Source organism: Colobus angolensis, unplaced genomic scaffold (assembly GCF_000951035.1).
Source record: "Colobus angolensis palliatus isolate OR3802 unplaced genomic scaffold, Cang.pa_1.0 Scaffold215, whole genome shotgun sequence".
Lineage (NCBI taxonomy): Eukaryota > Metazoa > Chordata > Mammalia > Primates > Cercopithecidae > Colobus > Colobus angolensis.
The window spans coordinates 3,594,518-3,619,454 of record NW_012115322.1 but is presented as its reverse complement, the minus strand read 5'-3'; the positions used below and the strand labels follow the sequence as shown (position 1 = coordinate 3,619,454).

Below are 24,937 nucleotides of genomic sequence, written 5' to 3'. Positions count from 1 at the left end.
TGACGAGAATCCCATCAGGTTTAGGGCTGAGCTTTGTCGAAACCGGGAAAGATGCCGTGGTAGTTTCATAGGTCAGGGCCTGCCTACTTTCTTTCCCCAAAGACTCGGCAGAGCCACAGGCAGGATAGAGAGAGGAGACCTAGTGGAATACATCGTGCTCTGATTATGCGGGACTGCTAAGAGCCCCTTCACTGAGCCATGTGGAGAACTTCTCGGTGCTGTTTGCCGCGGCCTGTGGGAGAACAGAACACATTTCGGGCTGTTTCTTCCCACTGGCAACTTTGCAGAAGCATTATAAGGTTTCCCAAACTGTGCTGCAAATTAGAATCATGTGGAGGATTCTTAAAATCCCAGTGTCAAGGTCGCATCCCATAGCAGCAAAATGGTGGTAGGTGAGAGCCATCATCAGTTTTTCAGGATCCCCAGGGGATTCCGATGTGCAGCAGATTTGGAAACCTTGGCCCTTTTTGACAGGCTCTTTCTTTCATCTCCTTCTCTCCTTTCACCATCCTTTCCCCCTCCTCTTCCCCTTTGCAGGTTTTCCTGTAACTGTTGTTCCCTGCTGTGGACCAGCACTTGTCTTCCTGGGACGTACCAGGGAAGCCCTCTTTCCTCCCCACCCTGAAATAACAGGAAAATAAGCAAAACCAAAAGGAAACCAAGGCAAGGTGGTCTTCAGTGGTCCCAACCTTCCCGCAGAAGACACTGGTCAGGGTCTCCATGTCCTTCTAGTTCACACGGACCGCCCAAACTTTCATCTGGGTCTATTTCTCTATCGCCTCATCCCCAGGATGCTTTATTGCTTCCAGGTCTCAGGCACCTGCCAGCTTTTTAGATTTAAAAATGTGTGTTTTGGAGTTGGATGTGATGGCTCATGCTTGTAATCCCAGCACTTTGGGAGGCCGAAGCAGGCAGATCACTTGAGGTCAGGAGTTTGAGACCAGCCTGGCCAACGTGGCAAAACCCTGTGTCTACTAAAAATAAAAAAACATTAGCTTGGCATGGTGATGCATGCCTGTAATCCCAGCCACTTGGGAGGCTGAGGCAGGAGAATTACTTGAGCTTGGTAGGCAGAGGTTGCAAGGAGCTGAGATCATAACACTGCACTCCAGCCTGGGTGACAGAGCAAGACTCCATCTCAAAAAAAAAAAAAAAAAAGTGCATTTTTATTTCTTGATGCCCAGTTTCCGTATCTGTAAAATGGAGTAATAATAATTATCCCTACTACACTGAGTGTTGTGGGGATTCACAGAAAGCACTTATGGAAGCATCTTGCACATACTAGGTTGAGCCATATGAAGTTGCTCTTTTTGTAGGTCAAAAATGATGGAATAGTGGCAATTTTATACTGTTCAGTCCTATAGTAAGTGCTCAATAAGTGTTAATTGTTGCTGTTACTTTCCATGTAACCAATGTATTTTATTTGAATATAATATTTGTATGTGGCAATTTTTATTTAGTTTTAAAGTCATATATGGGCTTTAAAGCTTAATCCCAGTTTTCTGTGTGTATTCATAAGTAGTGTCATAATTAACATTCATTAGTTAACGGAGTGGGAGACGTTCTGTCTGTGAAACTGTTTTCTCCTTTTATAGGGGAAAACACTTTTCAAATTTGAGAAAGTCTGTCCCAGACCTCCCCTAACTAATCTGTCTCACTTCTGCCTGTGTTTTTATCCTCACCACAAGATGCTAATCTTAGCTTGGGATCAGCTAGGACAGGTGACCCAGGCTTTTGACTTCTTATAATAGAGCTTGGCATGCCATCGCGCCTTTTGGAAGACCTTTCAAAGGTCGTTTCTGACTGGAAAGCAAACGTTCCTGGGCAGTATCTTGACCCAGATGAGTAACCGGCTGCCTTCTTCGCCTACTGTGAGCTGATTTTGAGGACTATATTATATTAGCTAGCAAGCATGTGCCAGCATTGTTCAAAGTGTACTGTCTCCTTTAAACCTTCTAAGAGCCCTGTGGTTTTAATTTCCCTATTTTGCAATTGAGGAAACTAAGGCACAGAGAAGTTGAGCAACCTTCCCAGTAGCAGTCAGCATGCTAGGCTGAGCTGGCCCACTCCAGAGCCCGTGCTCCTATACTGCACCACACTGCTTTCGATGCATTACCTATTCTCCCTCACAGTAATCCTAGCAAGTGGGTAATGGGGCCTGGGGTCTCTCTACTCTGGAGCCCAGCACTTCATGTTCTTGTTGTAGTGGTTCCTGGTCAGCCTGCTTGTGGCGTCGGGTGTGGCTGCCCTATTACCCTTAGAGGCACTCCTTTCCAAGGCCAGGACTCTGCCCTGCTTAGGGTGATGAGATGAAATGGTTTCTTGGAGCCTTCTTAGAATAACTAAAAAACACGTTATCTGCTGCTGGAGCCTTCTCTTGACTGTATTTACCTTGGGGCCCCCAACACCCTCTCCCCTTTGAGTGTTCCAGGGCAGTGCTGGAGGAGGCTCAGAGACAATGGGGTTATTCAGTGGGTTAATAGTTTTCTCCAGCTGTAACTCTACTTCCCCAGTGTTGAGAAGGCCTGCTTTTGTTAGTATGGCATCTTTCCCTCTTTGTTTCTTTCCATGAAAATGTGATGACAGCATGTATTCTTACTTATTAATCCTTTCTCAGAGAAAAGAATATTATTATTAATCATAAAAATTGTTATTGCATTTTCCTGGCCAGGGGTGATGGATCCAGGTTTTTAGAGAGTAGGGCCCTCCTTAAGGAAAAGAACACACAATTACAGCCATAAAATTAGGAGCAGGGTCTTGTCATGCAATCAGGTACCCTGAAGCTTAGATTCCACTAAACTCCACGATACATCCACCTCTAGCAATGGTGTTTGTGAAGTTTTTCCTTTTATTTATTTATGTAATATCTATTTTATTTTATTTTATTTTTTAGGGCTGTCACTCTGTTGCCTGGGCTGGAGTGCAGTGGCTCCATCATAGCTCATTACATCCTTGAGCTCCTGGGCTGAACAGATGCTCTTGACGCAGCCTCCTGAGTAGCTGGGATTAGTATTTTTAAAATTATATGTATTTATGGTATACAACGTGAAGTTTTGCAATATGTGTACATTGTGAAATGATTAAGTCAGGCTAATTAACTTATCAGTCACTTCACATAAGATGTTTTAGTGAACATTTAAGAACCAACTATTCTCTTAGCAATTTTCAAGTATATGATACACTGTTACTAACTCTAGTCACCATGCTGTACAACAGATCCCCAGAACTTATTCCTCCTATCTCACTGACATTTTATACCCTTTGACCAACATCTCCCCGTCTACCCGTCTTCCCCCATCAGCTCCTGGCAACCACCATTCTACTCTTCCTCTGTGAGTTCAACTTTTTTAGGTCCTACATATAGTGAGGTCATAGAATTCAGTGTTTGTCTTTCTGTGCCTGGCTTATTTCACTTAGCATGATGTCCTCCAGGTTCCTCCATGTTGCTGCAATTGAATTTTAACATCTTTTTCTCTAAGCCCTTTTATTTCCAGTGTCCAGTAATCAAATAAGTATACCACTGGTATGAATGAACATAGAGGTTTATCTGATCTTTATAAAATGTAATGGATCCTGAGCTGGGTTGGCAGTTGGAGGCAACACCAAGACAGATAACCACCTGCCCCCACAGGGCAAGGAGGTACAGGGTGACCTCATAGGTAGCTGGAGGATCAGCTGGACTGCCCTGCCCATCTCCCAGCCTCTGTCTTCCTCTCTCATCAGCACTGTGGGGGCAGCTGTATCTCAGGTGGGATGTGGAGGTCAAGGAATTAGATTGGCCTGAAGCATTCAATAAGGGAAAGTTCTCTTAAAGTAAGCTTCTGGGGTATTTGAATTTTAAAAGAAAACATTTGTGAACCTTAAATACATTTCCATTTGGTGATAATATCAAGCTGCATCATGAAGGGGGGAAATTTTGATAGGTGAGATGCAGATTTGGGGTAGATTTTAACCACCCTGTACATTGCAAAATGAGATGATTGCCTACTTTCTCTGTTGAAGTTAAGCAAGGTTTAGAGTTGCCATGTTTCTGCTGACTGTGACATGGCACGCTGGGCTGAAAAGTGTCCTAGCCAGGGTGGCAGGAGAACGAGGCTGCTCTTGAAGCTCTAATTGTTTGCCAGCTTTTTTCTGTGGCTAGATACCTGAAATGCTCTGTGCCTCAATTCCTTCATTTATAAAATGACACACTTTGAATAGGATATTGAGTCCCCAAACTACTCCTCAGAAAACTAGACTGGTTAATAGATGTTCATGAAAAAATAAGCTCTCTGCTGGCAGGGCGGCAGGTGTCACTGTTCAAATAAGTGTGGGGAAAATGCTGGCTTAAGCAAAATCAAAGAGATTTCCTCACTGCACTACTTTTCAGAGTCTTTAGTAAGCTCATGTGTATTCTGACTCTTAATGCACAGTATTTCCCATGGACGCCTCTGAGTAAGCTTGATTTGGGAGATGTGGGACACAACATGTTGCTGGTCCATCCAGCTCTGATAAAGAATTACTCAAAGACTTGAAGATTTCCCTGAAAGATGCCATCCTCTCAAGATCGCTCTATCTTCTCACTGTCCTCACCAGAAACACCCCAAATTCTTTAATTCCTCCAAGTTCCTATAGCATGCATACACAGGTCAATGTGCACACAACACACACACACACACACACACGCACACACACACATCCCTCTGTTATAAAAGCAGTTATTATGATTACTTCTACATAAAATCCATGTTTTCAACAAATCTGCTATCAGAGACCTCCTATGTCATAGGGGCTGGGGACCTAACGATAAATCAGATGATATCCATAAAATTTATGCCCATAAGGAGCTCAAAATTTAGTAAAAAGTTTGTCATCTTAACAGTTCTACTACATGTTGGCAATCATAATAACTAATAAAAGCTATACGTGGTATATTAATTCATGTCATGTCCCTACAGCATAGAAGCTATCAGTCTCATTTTAGAGATGAGGAAAGAGAAAGTAACCTGTCCAAGGTCATAGTCCTAATAAGTGGCAAAGCTGGGACTTGAGCCCAAATCTGTCAAAATACAAAGCCCATTGTGCTTACGAAATAAAGCCTGTAGCCACCTTAGATAGGTAGAGGCCAAAACACCAGCAGGGAAGGTGGTTTCTAATTGATCTGGTGTGAGGAGAGGGGATGGGAGCCTTTCTAAAGAAAGTGAACTGAGCCTTCAGTAGAAAATTGAAGGAAACCAAGGGTGACAGCAAGAGCCAAGCACTGAATGAGAAGCAGCTTGGTGCACTAGACACCTAATGCATGTGGCTCTGTCAGTTGAGCTGAGATGTCAAGGGGCAAGTGGTAGGCAGGCGCCAGGTCATGGGAAGGCTTGTATTATAGACTTCCGCTTCTACCCAGCACCGATGCTTCTCATTGCTGCTGGAGCTCCCACTTTACTTCCTCTCCAAGGTTCGTCTTAGGGTTGTTTTGAAGACAGAACTGGGCCTTACTTGCCAGACTGGAAAGCTTCAATGGGATCACCTTGGATCAGGGAGTCCAGGGCATTCCACAGCTCGCACCTGCCCCTCAGGTTGTGTGTCATCCCTGTCTCTCTCCATTTTTTTCCTTCCTTTTTTCTTCCAGATAAACCGCCCTAGTTGGAAGGAAAGAATATGGACGTCTTACTGGTTTTCATGGATAATGCCTGTGTAGGGTTGGTGCAGTCATGTCACCTGGCTCCTCTTCCTGCATCTCACATGTATGTGGCCTTGGTTCTGAGGATGGCACATCGGCATCACAGCATGCTCACTCTTCACTAAGTGACTGAAGCCAGCATTTCCTCCCATGCTGTTAGCAGCCTTTGTGGGGACTTTTATTTTAAGAATAACATTAATGATTTTACTAAGAGAGCTCAAGAATTTGAGTATTATGCTAGAACTATTAACAATAATGTATATAATAGATAATGTTATCTATGCCTGCTTTGTAGAGCATGATGAATGGGTGAATGAGTGAACATGTAAAATAGAAAACAAGGAGGACAATTTCCTTATCCAGAAGAGGCTACTCAGTACTTTTTTCTCTAAGAAAGAAATTAATTTTGATGCAAAAACAAAAATTTTCTGTTATCAAGGAAAACCGTCTTTTATTAATAACCCCTATATCCTTTTCTGCCTAAATTAGTGCTATGTAAAATCTTATTATATTCTGCTTTGCTACAATAATACACTTCTTTAATTATCATTGTTTATAGAGACTTGTAAATGAAGATGGTGCATTACAAAGGAAGAATTCCTGCCTCAATGATACAGAGTTCGGAGCTTATTTGATACATTTTTTTTTGCCTTCAAATGCAGGAGGGGGAAATCCTTCTTTCCTCTAAATAAGTGTGCTAATTAGTTAAATGTGTTTGAAAAGTCAAATTATAGTTTAGGTTGATTTAGCCAATCTTATACCCTTTCACAAAAACAAAACTGTGATGGTCTTTCAGCTGTCAGCAGACATACTGTGTGTAGCTGAAGGTATTGGTTGATCACAGATTTGGAGGATATGTACATGCATAGATTTGTTTTTAAAACATATTCATTGTCAAGTGAGAAATATTGGTTAAGATTTAGAAGTTGGGTGCTAATGAACCCAGTGGTTTACAAATAATGGTTTAGCCATAGGGTTTTTATATAAGCCATTGTTTTGTTGTTGGCTATTTGATTTTTCTTTTTCTTTTTCCTGCAAGAAAAGAGAACACAGGCTGGCTCTTCTCTGCTGTAAGAAATTCTGGAAGGACTCTCCACACCTACCAGATTAGTAATTACAGCTCTTTCTTGAACTTAAATTATTTCAAAGGCCAAATGGAAACAACTCTCAAGGTTTTTTGACAAGCATTTGGTCAGGATTCTTGGAACCATGGGAAAAACCCTACTCCATGCCAGGTAGGACATAAGATTTAGCATGAGTTGGTTCTTCCCAATCTTGTGTGGGAATCAAGATGAGGCTAAGTGCTTGTTAATGGTTGAAGGTGAGCCATATTGTTCACATTCTCTAACCCCTTCTTGACAGCTAGCTACAAGGGCAGATGGTGTAGGCTTTGAGGTAAGGAGGAGAATTTGTGTGGAAAGAAAGGGCATGATTTGTAAACTATGGTGGGAGGGAGAATTCTGACTTCCTCCTGTCCCTAGAATCCATGGGACTTGAAAGAGTGAGTACCCTCTACTGGACTTAGCTCAAAAAGGAAGCAGCAGTTTTTTTGCTGTGAACTGGGCTTCTGTCAATACAAAGCAATGGAAGAAACATTTCATGAAGAGGTTAAAGATTTCAGAGTGGTTTGTTTACATTTGGCTTTCAGACAGTGTGGTGAGGGGTGTCAGGAAGGGCAGAAAACCCTTAAGAATGTGGGCGAGCAGGGTAGTGCTAAAGACATTGGATGGGGTGGGAGAATGAACCGACCTCAAAGCCTCAAACAGAATCTTCATGCCAGCCCTCTAAAATGATGACAAAGTGGCCCAAAACACCTTTCAGTGGGCACTGCCAATAAAACTCAGTACAAATAGTGCAGAATATCTTCATGGGTGCATGGCAGGCAGCTTCTGCTTTATAATTGATTACTAGTACTTCTTGTTTCTGAATATTTGGACACATGAATAAAAGAAAGGTAAATTCATCACTCCAAATACAGAAATGACTACCTCTGTATAGTGCCAAGATATAACTCTTTTTTTTGATTAAAGGATATAAAACATATGCCTAATAACCTAATGTTAGATTTGGAACCAGGTTATTTTGAATGTAAGAAGAGACCTGGCTGCAATTTAGTTCACTTAGAACTATTATATTGTTTCTGAGTACGTTTTATACTTCTACATTTTTGGAATATCTCTAGGGTAAAAATTCCTGAAAAAAAAGAAGAAAAATGACATTCTGAAACATAAGAAGAGTTTAATAAAAGACACAAAAACAAAAATTTCTTCGGACAACCACCCCCTCCCAATAAATAAAAAAATGACAAGCTGTAACTGAGTACCTAGTGTTCCATTGCTGCCTGGGAGTTCCTTGACTCCTTTCCTTTCTGGCTGTTTGCACTTGAAAATGTCTCCTTGTCAGTTCTCAAGAACCTTCAGATTGATGGAGAAAGCAAACAAGCATACAACCCACAAGCTGAATAGCTCCTAGAATAAATACATCCTTTAGAATTGTGAATACAGTCACGCACCGCATAATGACATTTTGGTCAACGACGGACTGCATATCCAGCAGTAATCCCATAAGATTATAATGGCTATACTCAATAGCCTAGGTGTATAGTAGGCAACCATTTAGGTTTCTGTAAGTACACTCTGTGATGTTCACACAACACCACAATCACCTAACAATGCATTTCTCAGAACATATCCTCGTTGTTAAATGATGTATGATTGTATATTACTAGACATACACAAAAAGACATCATTTGCCCTTCAGGAACTGAAATATTTTGATGCAGTTAAACTTTAAATCAAATTGGGGCAAGACAGCTTTTCCCTGTAAGTCTAGCCTTGCCAAGGGGCTCCAGAAAGAGAAATGAACTTCTTTTAAAAACCTTGATTTTTATGTGGATGGATTCTCAGTTCAGATTGGGAATATGTAAATAACTTTCTCCTTCTAGGTGTAGAAATGAAGCATCAGTGTCTATGAAGTCCAAGAGAGATCATCTCTGCCTAGTTCTCTATTATTGACATTTTTAAAACCACCTTTAACCTTTAGTTGATATGCCTTAAAGAAATATTAATGTCAAAAGCATATTTGTCTACAAAACAAATTTAAGCTGGTGGCTGGATCCTCTTGGAGGACTCTTTTGGAGCCAGAGTTCCTGACTGCAAGGGACAGAATGCCAGCTCAAACTAGCTTGGGCAAAAGGGAGATTTATTGGATGGATACTAAGGCTTCTATAATAATTAAGGGAAGAGTTAAAAATCAGCCAAAATGCAAGAGTTGGGGCTTTTCTGACTCTTTCTCATTCCTGTTTCTCTTAGCCAGCAAGGACCTTCATTCTCTTCTTCCTCCTCCATGATGGGAGGAACATGGCATACACATGTTCCTGCGTGTCACACCTTAGGGGCTCCTGTACCAGAGAAGACTGGTTTATTTTTCCATTCCCACTTGAAAAATATTCAGAAAGACTTCTAATTGGCCAGACTTGGCGAAAATGTCCAACACTGACCCAAAAAACAGTAGCCAGTGGGATGGGCCATGTAAGAATGTGAAGCTCTTCAATAGTAACATATGATTGGTGTTAGCAGAAGACTCATTCCCATAAGAAGGGGGAAGTATAGAGCAGAATGAATTGCAAATGCCCCCTAGAACTTTGGTTTTATTGTTTCAACCTTATATATTGATTTGAAAAATTGTAATGGAGTGGTATTAAAGTTTTAGAGAAGAAAATAGGTAACATTCCTACTTATCAATAGGTAACATGTCAATAAGGAACACTTTTATCTTCTGGTATTTGCAGAAATATTCACCAGAGCAACCTTTAGCTTCATTTGCATGCCTAGGCTAAGGAGGTTATTCAGACTCTGTATTGTTGTTGTTGTAGTGGTCATCTGTGGTTTTGCTCTCCCAGCATCTAGTCAGTCCTTCTGCTTCAGCTTGAAACACCTAGGTTTTCCTGTGGGAAACCAATACCTCCCGCACTCTCATACCTTGTGATTTCAATAAAAATTACACGTTTGCTCTTGTTCCAGCTACATACTAGTGATGCAACCCTGGGCAAGTGGAATGACACATTCCTCTGGCCAGTTCTTCGTCCAAAGACGGGCCTCCCTCCTTTCTTAGAGCTTTTCTTGAAACATTTTGGAAAGAGACTTCTGGAGAATGCTTTTGGAACTGCTGGTGACTGTAGTTTGGGAGGACCTGATGAGAATAAAAGTAAAAGAGGGGGCAGAGCAAAGTTGAGGGATGAAAATTCCTGAAAACAAGGCTAAAAGTCCAGCCATGTCTAAAATAGATGGTTAGGTAAGACAGTATAATGCTTCCCCTTCCATCCCAGTTGCAGTTTTAGTTACAGCCTATTTGATTGGGATTTCTGTACCTTACAACCATTGTGTTCTTAAAAATGCAGTTGTCTTCATGAGCTGAACTATAATTTCTAGTTAGCTCTTTAGCTCCACTTCCTTGTATTTAGGTATTTGTAGCTGCTTTGCAAGTCACCACAGACCTTAGTGGCTGGAAGGCAGTAACAATCATTTTATTTTCTCTCATGATTTCTGTGAGTCAGGAACGTGAGCAGGGCTAAGCTAGGCTTTTCTGGAAGTTTCTATGCAGTTGCAAGGTACCTGTGGCTATGGAATAAAAGGGAGGAGCTGGGACTGGAGCCCCTGGGGGTTGGCTGGGCAGCTCTCTTTTTTCATGAAGTCTCAGTAGCTCCTTGTGGACTACTTGGGCTTCCTCATAGCATGGCAGCCTTAAGGCACTTAGGCTGCTTACATGGTCTCAGAGCTTCAGCATAATTATTCCAGAGTAACAGGTATAAGTTGCATAACCCTCTATGACCTAGCTTTTGAAATCACATAGCATCATTTATACCACCCTTTGGTCAACTAGTTAGTAAAGTTGACCCAGAGTCAAAAATGACAAGATGTAGACCTCACATCTCAATGGAGACATGTGAAAGAATTTGCAGACAATTTTATTTATTTATGTATTTATTTATTTGAGATGAAGTCTCACTCTGTCACCCAAGCTGGAATACACTGGCGTGATCTCGGCTCACTGCAACCTCCACCACCCAGGTTCTAGCAGTTCTCCTGCCTCAGCCTCTGGAGTAGCTGGGATTACAGGTGCCCGCCACCATGCCCAGCTAATTTTTGTATTTTTTGTAAAGATTGGGTTTTACCATGTTGGCCAGACTGGTCTCGAACTCCTGACCTCAGGTGATCCTCCAGCCTCGGCCTCTCAAAGTGCTGAGATTACAGGTGTGAGTTGCCGCACCCAGCCCCTAGACAAATTTTTAAAGCAGGGCATGTCTTGAGCAATTCCCGAATTGCAAGAAAGGTGCCTGTGGTCAGAGTGATATATTTAAGGAGACTTAGCTTTAGAAAGACCTACCTTTAGTTTATACTTTTGGAAACTATTAACTTTTTCGGGTAACTAAGGTACCACCATATTAAAAATTAAATCAAGATTGATTGTGATCTTTTAGGCTTCAGATTTCCATTCTGCTCTTGTATTAGGCATTTTAAAATTTCTGTTTGAATAGCATTGAAGTATTTAGATTTGTATTTGTTTGCCACTTTATAATTGCTTGTATGTCGATTCAGTCCTGAGATTTTGGAATTTAGTACTTGTTTCTTAAGATAGCTTCCAAAGTGCTTGATTTTCTACTAGTGACCAGTTTAAGTGGAAGTATCTCATTTTATACACTGTACATGAAATAGTAATTAGGGTGTAGACTTGTAAAACTTGACCTGGGTTATGGTCCTAGCACTTTGCCTGTGACTGATGTAGAAATCCTCCTTTATATTGTCTAGTACCATCCACAGAGTGAAGGTTCAGAATGAAACATTTCTCAACTTTCTCTGATGTGGAGGAAGTCCAATAGATCTTGAACTAATTTTTTTTTTTTCTGTTTTGGAATGTAGCAAGTAATCCATTGGAATAAAACCAGCAGTTGAGTAACTCATGCAAAGGTAATTTAGAGCACAAATTAAATCTGTCAGAGTGGCATTAGATTTGCAAAAGCTCATAAATAACAAATGAAAGGTCACAGAGCTGTGAAAATGAAAGTGTACTTCTTCATAAAGAGAACCGTATTCAGGGACAGGATCCGCAGTGCATATTCAAATAGCAGCATCATAAAATGGAAGCACAGTGTCTTTTCTAAATGTCTAAAACAGTCCAAAGGCACCGCAGATTCTGTGGAAAAGCATCAAAGTCCCAGGAAAGACTTCATATCGGAACATGTCCAGCATCACATGTGTGAGGTTTGTGGATTAAAGCCCCATCAACTACTGAGAATCTGTGAGGAAAAGATCCATCCCCTCAGCAGAGCTTGTATTTCAGTAGCTGTTAGGTTAATTGTGAATACATGCCACTCGTCTTTCATTTTTCAGTTCCTAGAAAATACTACTAGAGTGAGTGGTGCTTCATGATTTATTGCAGGAACGTAAACAGTCGGTGATATGAATAAACAGTCCTGCCCATCCTGTTTTTCTCATGGAAAAGAGAGGTGGAAAATACAGTCTTGTCTACTATAAAGTAGACAAGTTCTTTTACTGTGCATTGTATGCCTTTTGTTAGTCCTGTGTTGGTCGTGACTTTCATAAGGGAGCAAAATCTATGTTTATAAAAAATAATGTGTGGGCTCTATCAAAATTAAAAACTTCTATAGATCAAAGGACTCCATCAAGAAAGTAAAAGACAACACAGAATGGGAGCAGATATTTGCAAGTCATTTATCTGAAAAGGATCTAGAATCCAGAATATAGAACTCTTACAACTCAAAAATAATTAGACAATATTCGGGCAAAATATTGGTCAAAGGATTTGAATAGACGTCACTCCAGAGAAGATATACAAATGGCCAATAAGCACATGAAAAGATGTTCAGCATCACTGGTTGCTTGGAAAATACAGGTCAAAACCAGTGTGAGATAGACTTCACAGCAACTAGGATGGCTATAATTTTTTTTAAAAAGAAAGAAAAGTGTCAGTGAGAATGTGGAGAAATTGGAACACATACATTGCTGATGAGAATGTAAAATGGTGCAGCTTCAGTGGAAAATTGGCAGTTCCTCCAAAAGTAAAACATAAGACCACAAGACCCAGCAGTTCCACTCCTGCATATATACCCAAGAAAAACAGAATGCATATGTCCACACACAAACACGTATGTGAATGTTAACAGCAGCAGTATTCACAATAGCCAAAAAGTGAAAATCACCCAGTGTATATCATCTGATAATGGATAAACATCGTATGTTCGTACAATAAAAGAAACCTCAGATTTCCGTGCCAGGTGCTTGCTTTCTGTTTCCTGATCAGAGGTCCATCCACACTGGGCTATGGCCCTCCATTCTGGCTGCTGAAGTGTAGGGGAGGGAGGGAGTTCCTTGTGGAGCGAAGCTTGATCAGTGGAACTGGATCAAGCAGGAAGGAACCAGGCAGATGACTTCTCCCTTTCTCCTTCCACGGGCTACACAAAGATGCAGGCCTTCCTCTTCTACTGTTGTGACATGATTTGAGGTGGTGAGCAGCATAGTACCCTACAAGCACATTGCCTCCTGTTTTCTAGATTCATTTCCATCTCTCTTTTCCCACTTTGCCTCATTGTCTTAGGCTTGCATCTTCCAAATAGTGTTAGGACACCAGGGAAGGGCATGGTAAGAGGAGAGAGAACATTGTGTTTCATATTGAATCTATTATTTTAGAAGACATGTGACTATTTTGAGGTTATGTTCATTGGTTTTAGGTGAAAATCTGACTTGTGCATAAAAAGTCTGTCAAACTCATTCTTTAAAAAATGTTATTAAAAGTTTTTTCTCTATGAAATAATACCTGCTCATTAAGATGTTTTGAACATGTAAGTGAATGTTAAAATACTCCCTAAATCCTACATTGTTTTGGTGTCTATCCTTTCAGTCCTTTTTCTAATTATACATAAACCTAGAAAAGACATACTCTTTTTTTTTTTCCAAAGAAGAAATGATTTTACAAGTAAAAGGTATTGGGAGAATTAGAATTCAACTACTTTAAGAATTTGTAAATTCAGAATTAAACACATGAAATTCAGTGTTAAAAAATTATTTGAATCCCCCAAATTTGAAAACTTGTGCTAAACAAATCAGGCCTAAAGAATTCAGCTTGCTCTTTCCTATGATGAGTAGAGGTGGATCTCTTGTAAAGAGTGAAGTAGTTGCTTTAATTTCATCCACGTTGATCCACCATCCTGTGCACACACAGGACGTGGCCTTGGAAGGCGATACAAGGCAATGCGCTCCTGACCTCCATCAGCATCTTTTATACAAGTAAAAAAAAATTTTTTTTTGATGTCGAGATACTGCCATACAGTCGGGAAAGCTGTGGGGGACTTGGTTTAGTTCCTGGCTGCAAAGCAGGAACTTCGTTTTCTCATGAGGCACCCTGCTTGTTATGAGTCACAGCTTCAAGCAGCAATTGTAGCCATTTAGGATTTTTGGCCGTTTGGGTTTTTTAGCTTCTATAAGCAGAGTGCTGTACTCCAGTCCCTAGTTTTATGCTGTGAGCCTGGTTTTAGTTCCCTATCTCACATGAAAACATGTAAGACTATTCTCCACAGAGGCCAAGTTCTGCTGCCACATCCCTGCTACTGGCTCCATTTCTCTGCAGCCCTATGGCATTTTCCCCACACCATGTATGTACTCTGTGACTGGTCTGTAAAAATATCCATCTCCTTTTAGACCTGAGCCTTGGCTTTTTGGTATTGTCCTTTAATATATCATTAGCATTAGTATATAATTTTATCAGAAAGGGTGTGGAAGCATGATATATTGTGAAGACATCGCCCACCATTTCTTGTTATATTATTATCATACTTTAAGTTCTGGGATACATGGGCAGAACGTGTAGGTTTGTTACATAGGTATACATGTGCCATGGTGGTTTGCTGCACCCATCAACCCATCATCTATGTTAGGCACCGTGGAGGCACCATGATCACTCTTAGTTCTGCACATAGATATTTGCAAACCAGTTAGATGATAAGTAAGTGGTATGGTGGAGGGAGTGGGGAAGCATGTTTGACAATTTAAACACACTATTAAAGGCAACAAAACAAAAATGGAAAATGCTTCATAAGATTACCTGGAAGAGTAAGTTAAAAATTGAAGTGATGCCACATAGTTTTATAAGTCGTTACTTTTTTCCAAAAAGTAACCAGAACGAAAGCTTTGCTATACTTAATCCTCATCCATTTAAACTTTGCCATGAGTTTGCTTTACTATTTACTATGAAGATAATTTTTTATATTCTTGATACTGTGAATTTTTAACGATGCCTTCAAGACATTTCTCACTCCCACTTGCTCATATTTTTGGTCATAAAAGATACAGTATACACGGCTTCAAATTAAGTCTTTTTCTATAGCATGGATCTGGATTTTTGTTTTTAGCCGATGTGATGATGTTTTTATCACTCATCTCTTATGGCAAAACAAAGGATGAGTTGATGAAGAAAAGGAGTGGAGGGCAGGAGGCCACCCCTGAGGTATTAGAATAGTCTGACATAAATGTTCCCATCCACTCCACAGAGGCTCTTGGAGCCCTCTCTGTGGCCAGAGTCTGAGGCAGGGAAAGTAAGAATAATCATGGCAAGTTCCTGTCGTGAGGAGCTCATGGTCCTGTACCCTGGGAAGGAGTTTACAGTACTCTGTGTCACGTCAGATCAGTTATACTCTTTTAAAATTATGAAACATTATCATCACTGGAACATGTCATGTGGGAGGAAATGTTACCTAAAAAACCAAACAACAACAACAACAAAAAGCATGGCAATGGGCTGAAATGTGTGCCCCCAAAATTCATATGTTGAAGCCTAACCCCTGGTACCTTGGAATGTGATTGTATTTGGAGACAGAGCCTTTAAGGAGGTAATTAAGGCTAACTGAGGCCATAAAGCTGAGATTATAATCCAGTCTGACTGGGTTCTTATGAGTAGAGGAAGTGACACCAGGACTATGCATACAGGGCAAAGCCATCAGCAAGCCAAGAAGAGAGGCCTCAGGAGACAGCAGCCCTGCCGACACCTTGATCTTGGACTTCCTAGCTTCCAGAACTGTGAGAAATCTCTGTTTTATAAGCCCCCCAGTCTATGGTATTTTGTCATGGCAGCCTGGGCTAACTCATACACCATGTCTTTACTATCTGAATTTTGTATTTTCCTCTCTGGTCTTTTGTCTGTGCTTTTGTTCATATTTATGTTTATAGTTACACACATAATGTTCATGCCATTTTGATCTCTGACTCTCAATCTGAGCCCTGCTACATACAGATTGGGAGGAGATGGGGGTGTTGGCCATGGTGCTGCCAGGTCTCCATGGGGTGCTGTGCAGACCTGTCCCAGAGGTGCAGCCTCGCCTTACCAACCTCACCATGCTGGCAGAGAAAAGCCAGATGGATGGGGAAAGAAGCACTGTTGCATTCTTTCAAGATGAAGTGATGTTTGCCTCTGTCACTTGGCTGCTAACTTGCAAACAAAAGATACTGGTGGATATTTGTTTTTTCATCATATTGTTCAACCAAATACCCAGCACAGTGCCTGGCAGTCACACTTACTAAGTGATTGAGTGGCCCATTCTCTTCCTGAATGCCAGGTTTGCTTGGGGAACTAAATTATAAACAGAAGATGGCGTAGTGAGCGTGAAATTAGCAAGGTTGGCATTATCAAGCTGTTACAAGTGATAAGAGAGCTCTACTCTGTTTCCTAACAATTTGCCAATTAAAAAAGAATAATCAACACATCTGGAAGTAATTTAGCATGTTATGCATTTTATGGTTTCAGCTATTTAAAAAAAAAATTAAGAAAGTTATACTACTATTAACATGTGTCCCGTTCTGTAATTTTGAACAATGCTTGCACCCTATAAACAGTTGGGTCTATTTCTGGACTCCTTAGAGTGTTCTACTTTCTGAATTCATTTTTACACTTTCTATCATTGTGTTTTGATTAATTTTGCTTTGTAGTATATTCTAGATCTGATTGGGTCATACTGATTTTTTTCTACTGAGTTTCTGTTTCATAATATATGTCCTTGCATACGTATTTTTACAAATTTTGGAATTCTTTTGTTATGCATTTAAGAAATCTTGTTGAACATTTATATTAAACAAAATATCAAAATTGTTGGTTTTCAGCTAGGTTAAAATAAAATGAATAACCTTGACTCCTGGCAGAGAAATAGAGATAATGGTACTTAGAAAAGTAGTAGAACATGAGGAATAAGCTTTATAGGAAACCAAGAAGATAGTAAAAGAATAGCACCTATATAAAGATTAGGACAGATCTCTGCATTCCCAGGAAGCAGAACAATTCAGCTTTATTACAGATTTGTCTTTTCCTCAATTTTGAGTGAAAAAAGGACAATCAGAATAAAGGACAGAGTAGATAATAATCACTTTGTGCTATAGCGACAACACGATCTTATCAGTTTTTTCCACCCCCCGAGATGGAGTTTCACTCTTGTTGACCAGGCTGGAGTGCAACAGTACAAACTCAGCTCACTGCAACCTCCGCCTCCCAGGTTTAAGTGATTCTCCTGCCTCACCCTCCCGAGTAGCTGGGATTACAGGTGCCCACCACCCAGCTCATTTTTTGTATTTTTCGTAGAGACAGGGTTTCACTTTGTTGGCCAGGCTGGTCTCGAACTCCCAACCTCAGGCGATCCACCCGCCTCGGCCTCCCAAAGTGCTGGGATTACAGGCGTGAGCTACCGCACCCATCCAATCAGTTTTTAAAATACACCTTAAGTCAGTCTTAAGAACACAGAATTGCCTAGTGTTTAAAAATGCAGACTCCAAAGCCACATTGCCTGGGTTGGAGTCAGATCTGCTACTTATTTGCTGAACCCCAGTTTACCCAAAATGGGTTAATAATTGTGCCTACCTCATAGGATTGCTGGGAGAATAAATGGATATACATAAAGGACTTCAGTAGTACCTGGTCAACAAATATTAGTTACATTAAGGAGATTTTGTATCACGGAGGCACTTTTTGATTTTGGAGAGACCAGCTTTCCTGTATTTGTTTGTTTTCCCAAATCTGAAAGTCTGCCCTGTACAGGTTTGCATGGACACCGTGGCCTAGTACAGCTGCACTCCCTATCTGACCTGCACCATTCTCAGGGAAATGCTTCTGAGCTTTTGCTCCTGACTTCTTTATCGTACTCTGACAGCCATCCTGTGGCCTCCTGGCAAAAAGTAGCTGGATTTTGTTAAAATTCAGTCTCTCTTCATATAGTCTCTGCTGGATGTAAGAGGGGATGGCTACAAATTGAGCTTTAGCAACCTGATTAAGACTGTATCTGGGCTGGAATGTTCTAAGTTCTCTAAAATTACGGTTGATAAAGTTTCTCTCCATGTCTACTGCTTCCTTATACCCTGTTCCTCTCCATCCCACCTTACCAGCGTGGGAGCTCAGCCAAGCCTCCTGTGGTTTTCTGCAGTTGATCACTGAGATGATTCTTCATTTTTCAGGTGCAAGTTCTCTGCTGTCGTCCTGAGTGCCCGCTCCCAGGCCCTCTGTATGAGTGACGCTTCGGTCTGCCATGGAACCTGGCCCTGCTCTGGCCTGGCTCCTGCTCCTGAGCCTGCTGGCAGATTGTCTGAAAGCTGCTCAGTCCCGAGATTTCACAGTGAAAGACATTATCTACCTCCACCCTTCAAGTAAGACTATTCTCTTTGCTGCAGAAATATCACTTTATCTCAAATAAGAAGTGGTTCCAAAACCTGCCAGGAGAAGGCATCCTTCAGTATAGTGAAAACTTCTGGTGATTTAGTTAGGGGGGGGCGCAGTAATTTACAAAAGATGTTTTATGCTTTACCCTCACCTTTTCACAAGAAGATTTTTGGTGGTGTTAAGGCAAATTATTGGGCTTGTTTTCTCTGTTCCCTACACAATCACTCTGATTCTGAACACTCTTCCCGTTGTACTCATGCCGGTCCTAAGTCACCTATTAAAGTGAACCATCATATCCCAGAAGGAGGATTGTTTGTAAAAGATGAGTCCTTTATAGGTGAGATAATAGCTGGTCTTCCTCTCTGTGCATCTAATTCTCAATTTCAGCATAATTTCCTCCCACAACTTCCAATGCCCTCTCTCTCCTTTTGATTTCCTATATTTAAGAATTACCTAGGGAATGCATAATAACATAGATGCCCAGATCCCTGCCCCAGAGTTTCTGATTTGCATGTATCTCAGGCTGTACCTGTGGATTTTTGCTTTCAGCAAGAACGTCGAGTACTTCTGCTGCAGATATTCTAAGGATCACACTTTAGGAAACACAGCAGTTTGACTTCCTCTTTCGTTCTCTATCTTTGTATTTATTGCGGCTGTTTGTATGAATCGTCTTCTTTATTGCCCCTGTTGAGGTGAGAGCTGGTTGTATTGTGTGTATTCTGACCTTCAGCTTTTGCCCCAGGGTGCATGACTCTTTTGAAATGCTCTACTCAACACATATAGTTTGTGCGTCAAGGATTGTGATAGGCTTGAAAGCATAAAGGCAAATCAAACACAGTCCTTGCTTTTGAGGATCACATAGTCTACAAAGTGAAGGCAGCCATGTGGACTCCTTCAATCCACGTGGTTGGAATATTTCATGTCTGCATGTTCTGGGTTAGCTGAGAGGTGGTATGCAGAATGCCCTGGGGCTTGGAGTCCACCCACTAGGGTCAGCAACTAGCTTGGCTGCTTTGTGGCCTTTTGACTTAAAATAAATTCCCTGTCATTGTGAAGATTAAATTTAAAATGTGTATGAAGCACTTAGCACTGAGTGTGAGACATAGGAAATGGTCAATCAATGTTAGGAGAATTCTTTGTGTTAATTTTGTCTTTTCTAAAGTGATAATATAGTACATACTCTGTAGCATTATTTTATGGAACGGAAATAATATCTGTAGAACACTAGGCCTATACCACACCAGCAATCAAATGGTTGTTTACATTGTTGCTTTTATTATCATTGGCTTAGTAAACTGGGGGTGCTGAGAATACACTGCTCCAGTGTTATGTAACTCCCATACACTTTTAATAGGCAGCAAATAATTTTTTTAGATTTCTATTGTCTCCATACCCTCTTACCAGTATAGTCTGGTGCCCACTGGTTAATCATATGGAAGACTTATATGACTGCTTGTTTTGTGGGGCTTTTTATTTTAATAATATGCATGAAGAGAAGGTGCTTTAATATTTGTTCTGTTTTCTAGATTGCATTTTGCTGTTTTCTGCAAACAGGCATGCTACTTTATTAGACTTGTTTAATAAACCTAGGTTTCTGTCTCTTAGGGTTGATTGCCAGAGTTCTCAACTTCTGTGTGATTCTTTCTCAACTTCAGTGACAGACTTAGTAGTAACTGGGCTGCAGAAAAGGTCCACACTGGACCTACACGGAGGCTGTGATTGTACACACAGAGTGGGAAGGAGAATTAAGGTGACTGGATTTAACAACACACACACCACTTCTGCCTCAGTAGTGTGGTGGGTCAGTGCCCTGTGTGGTGGGCCTCTATTTGGAAAGTCAATTTCAGAAGGAGGTCTTGAAGGCTGAGTCTTGCAAGCCGAGGGAAATCACTTCTGCTCTTGAAAAATTGATGGAAAAGTTCTGCTCATATGACCAATGTTAATTAAATAAAGCCATGGCCTGATTAGAAGAAACTCACCATATGTAAAGAATTAGTAGGGCTCCCTCTTCCCCTCACTGGCCTGAGGTGATCTGTAAAAATGGTTCACTATAAACTTGACCTGGAAAACCAAATTATGCAAATCAGGGTTCAGATCGTCATGTTCATTTTAAGAACACCTGTGAAACTGCCCAGGCCATCAAGTGTATGCCTGTACAAAAAGCCACTAAGTTGTCTGAAAGGTGTCATTTTACAAAACTAATGTCTACCATTCTAACATTACAATGGTGGAGTTGGTAGCTGTGCCCAGGCCAAACAGTGAAGCTGAACACAGGATCAGTGGCCTGAAAAGAGTGCTGATTTTTTGCTGCCCATGCTTAAAAACACAGTCATGCTGTACTTAAGGGTTTAGATGTAGATTCCCTGGTCATTGAGCCTATCCAGGTGAGCAAGGGATCCAAGATGCACAGCTGAACTTACTTAAAGAGCCGTACATGAGCTCCCCCTGTCACATCGAGGTGACCCTTACTGAAAAGAATCAAATTGTTCCTAAACCAGAAGAGGAGGTTGCCGAGAAGAAAAAGATATCCCCTAAGAAACTGAAGAAACAAAAACATATGGCATAGGAATAAATGCAGCCTAAAACAAATACAAATAAAAGTGAAAGAAAAAAGAATTGATGAGGTTTTCTGATATGATTTTGAGATATGGAGAAGGACAGAAGTTGTTCCTAAGGGAGATTATAAGTAGATGATTCACTAGCAGATCAGAGTCCAAGTTCTTTTTAGAGTCTCCTTCCATAACTTATGATGGGAATACTGTATAAATTCTTGTTAGAGTGAAGTTACTATGAATGGCTGCTACTTGGCCAGAACTTCGTTTATTCTGTCAAATTATTTTTTATTTATTTATTTTTTTTTTGAAACAGAGTCTCTCTCTGTCGTCCAGATTGGAGTGCAGTGGTGCCATCTCGGCTCACTGCAAGCTCCGCCTCCTGGGTTCACACCATTCTCTTTCCTCAGCCTCCTGAGTAGCTGGGACTATAGGCAACCACAACCACACCCGGCTAATTCTTTTTTTTTTTTTTTTTTTTTGTAGTTTTAGTAGACGGGTTTCACTGTGTTAGCCAGGATGGTCTTTGTCTCCTGACCTCATGATCCTTCCACCTCAGCCTCCCAAAGTTCTGGAATTACAGGTGTGAGCCATCACGCCCGGCCTGTTCTGTCCACTTTTAAATCAGCATTAACTTCTAATTTCTTTGAACTATTTTAGAAGTTTGTGGTGTGTGTGTTTTCACACTTTGATGTTTTAAATGGCATGGTTCTCTGTCCTTGAGCAATAGATCATGTTAAGATGTAGTCTCGCCGGGTGCGGTGGCTCAAGCCTGTAATCCCAGCACTTTGGGAGGCCGAGACGGGTGGATCACGAGGTCAGGAGATCAAGACCATCCTGGCTAACATGGTGAAACCCTGTCTCTACTAAAAAATACAAAAAACTAGCTGGGCGAGGTGGCAGGCGCCTGTAGTCCCAGCTTACTCGGGAGGCTGAGGCAGGAGAATGGCGTAAACCCCAGAGGCGGAGCTTGCAGTGAGCTGAGATCCGGCCACTACACTCCAGCCTGGGTGACAGAGCAAGACTCCGTCTCAAAAAAAAAAAAAAAAAAAAGATGTAGTCTCTACAAATAAGCAGGTATCTGTTGAACATAGACGGTAAAAAATATATGAGGGAAGTCTGGGATTAGTTTGATTTTGAATTGTTTATGTAGTCACCTCACTTTGTAGATGAAGGCACAAACAGGGTTCTTTTGTGAGTGAGCCACATTTCATTAATGTTACAATATGTAACATGAAGCTCAGAACCTGCTGAAGGAGGAATACAGTGATGCTGGAGGCATGAGCACACACACACATTTTCTGTACCAGACAAACAGAAGCTATTTTCTCCTCATTCCAATGCCCAGAACAGCCATCACTGACAATAACTGGGGAGAGATTGGAACCCAGGCTGGGAAAATTCAGCCTCCCATGACTAATCTTTTTTGCTCTCTGGTTTCCTAATCTTTGAAGTTTCTGAACATTTAAAAGAAAGAAACTTCATGGCTTTCAAATCTGAAGCACTGTCGTCAATAATGTTCTTTTCTATAATCCTTGTGTCATTTGTTGTTGTTTTTTTCTTTGCTTGTTTTTATGTGAAAAATGAATTTCTTCCCAGCCTATGATTAAAATACCAAATCAAATAAAAAATTTCAAAACAAGAGTTAGTATTAAGAGAAATGGAGCTGCTTATTTGGTAGTCAGACATCATAAGAGATAGCAGAATTTAATATACTAAGTGGCTGCAACCTATTCTTGGCCTCCATTTCTTTCCTTAGAATAGAAAGAAACCTTTCCTAAGAATATCCAGTTTTCCTCTGGTTGCATGTTTTGAATCTTTCCTTAATCATGTGCACCAAAGAGCTGTATTCCTGTGGGGGCTTGTTTGTGTCCACATAGAGAGCCAAATAAGTTTGTTCAGACTATATTACGTAAATCTTGGAGAATAAAGGGACTTTCTGGGAAGGTACCAGATAATGTATTTATTTCTGTTAGAAATATGTCCCGATTAAAATTGTACTCACAATATTTTGTTGCCAATTGGACTGAGAAAAAAGATACATTTATTAGATTTCTAGAATTTTTATATTTGCATCCAGTTTTCATAAACAATGGAAGTTAATTTGGTAAGAATCAAAAAATGTTTGGATGCGTTACACATCAGCATACCTTTCAAAACAAAAGTCTGTTCTCACCATGGTTTTGGTAACTGAAGGCCTTTGTCTAGGCAAAAGTTCCAAGAGGTGGAAACAAAGACTAAATCTTTTCTGATACCGTACAAATGAATTATGGTCGGTTGAACTATGGCTGACCATGAGAGTTAATGGACAGATTATTTTACAGGAAGTAACTGGGCACTTTAGTGTTTCTTTTTTTCTTTACAATCACCTTCTCTTAAGGGACCAAGGACTTATGCCCTGAAATACAGAGTACTGAGCTTATTAACTCTGTGATCAAGAGCCAAATTAGATTCATTCACAGCTGGGGCCACAACAATTTGAAACTCTGCTTGCTCTGCAATGCTTTGAAGTAACAAAGAAGCAAATAGCACATCTCTTAGGAACCTCTTTCTGTCCTTTTTTTTTTTTTTTTAAAAAAAAAACCTCTTTATCAGATGCAGTGTCAGTTAGCAAGTTACTGGAGATAGTGATAGTTGTTCATCTGTAGACCTCATTTTTGGCAAAATATCTGAAGAGGGAGGAATTTAACCATTTACTTGGTATTATACCTTAATTATCCACTTAAAGCAGTATGTTTGCAGAGATTTGTCATTAATCAGGGTGTGATTATTCACTAATTGGTATTACCTGCCAAGATGTCAATAAAAGTTCCTACAAGCAAATATTAAACTCTAACCATTGAGACTGTGCACAGATAATGGAACTGTAGATTCTAAAAGAAAATTCACCCAAAATGAGATAATTTGGTTAATTGTCAGTGATACGTGCTGATAAACTCAGAGATAAATGAATTTAAGCAAAGCTTCATTTTGCTGCCGTAGTGTTTTAGTCCCCATTCCTGTTTAAATTTCAGTATACTTTGGGTTAATTTCAGAATCCAGGCCTGCTTATGTAAGAAATAAGTGTTTGATTTAGTATGTCACTTGTCTCACAAAAGATCATTTTGAAAAGTCTATTAAGTAATTCAAATTTGGGAGCACTACAACTTACTAGGGTTAGGGTCTCAATAAGTTTGTTCTTGGAGTAGTTGGATCGTCAGTCTTCATTCAGAATTCTTAATTTATCTCTGATGGGAAAGTTTCCAGGAATAACTAATTCAATATTCCATCCAAAAATTTTACTGGCTGCAGTGACAGAACAGATAAAATTTGATGCCCCAGTGAATTAATCATGCAAACTGAAGTGGTACGGGTAGCTTGCAGCCATAAACCTTGGTGAATATGATGATCATTTTTTTGAGAAATGCTGTTCTTTGACAAATGCTTTATATCTTTTTTTTTCCAAAATGTCTACTTTGATCATTCCACTTCAAATTTTACAAGCTATTTTAAAGTCCAATCTCTGAAAGTTGTTTATGTATTGAGTATTTTAAACTTGATAGGGAAACTGTTTTTTAATGTATCCAATCAGGACAATTTCCTAAAATATTTTATATGATTAATTAAAATATCTGCAAGAGTATTGCATGGCTTTGGCGTTTGAGAACCTGTTTTGTTTTTGATATTTTAATTCTTCAGACACGTACAGGAATACCTTAGAGATTATTGCAGGATCAGTTCCAGACCAACACAACAAAGCAATTAACCACAATAAAGCAAGTTATGCAAATTTTTTGGTCTCCTTGTGCATATAAAAGTTACGTTTACATTATACCATAGTCTATTAAGTGTGGAATAGCATTATGTCTAAAAAACAACGTACATATCTTTTTTCCTTTTTTTTTTTTTTTTTTGAGGCAGGGTTTGGTTCTGTGGCCCAGGTTGGAGTGCAGTGGTGCAATCTCGGTTTACTGCAACCACTGCCACCTGGGCTCAAGTGATCCTCCACCTCAGCCTCCTGTGTAGCGGGGACCACAGGTGTTTGCCA

The 24,937-nt window shown here is 40.3% G+C and overlaps 1 protein-coding gene across 1 annotated transcript in view; it reads left to right on the top strand.

Annotated features, from left to right (window-relative positions):
• Window positions 1-24,937, top strand: part of LYPD6 (LY6/PLAUR domain containing 6) — a 143,027-nt gene that overhangs the window by 88,558 nt on the left and 29,532 nt on the right. The window contains exon 2 of the mRNA XM_011943065.1: window positions 18,157-18,345. Within this exon, the coding sequence (XP_011798455.1) occupies window positions 18,228-18,345 (118 nt within the window). The 5' untranslated portion in view covers window positions 18,157-18,227. The remainder of the gene's footprint in view (window positions 1-18,156; window positions 18,346-24,937) is intronic.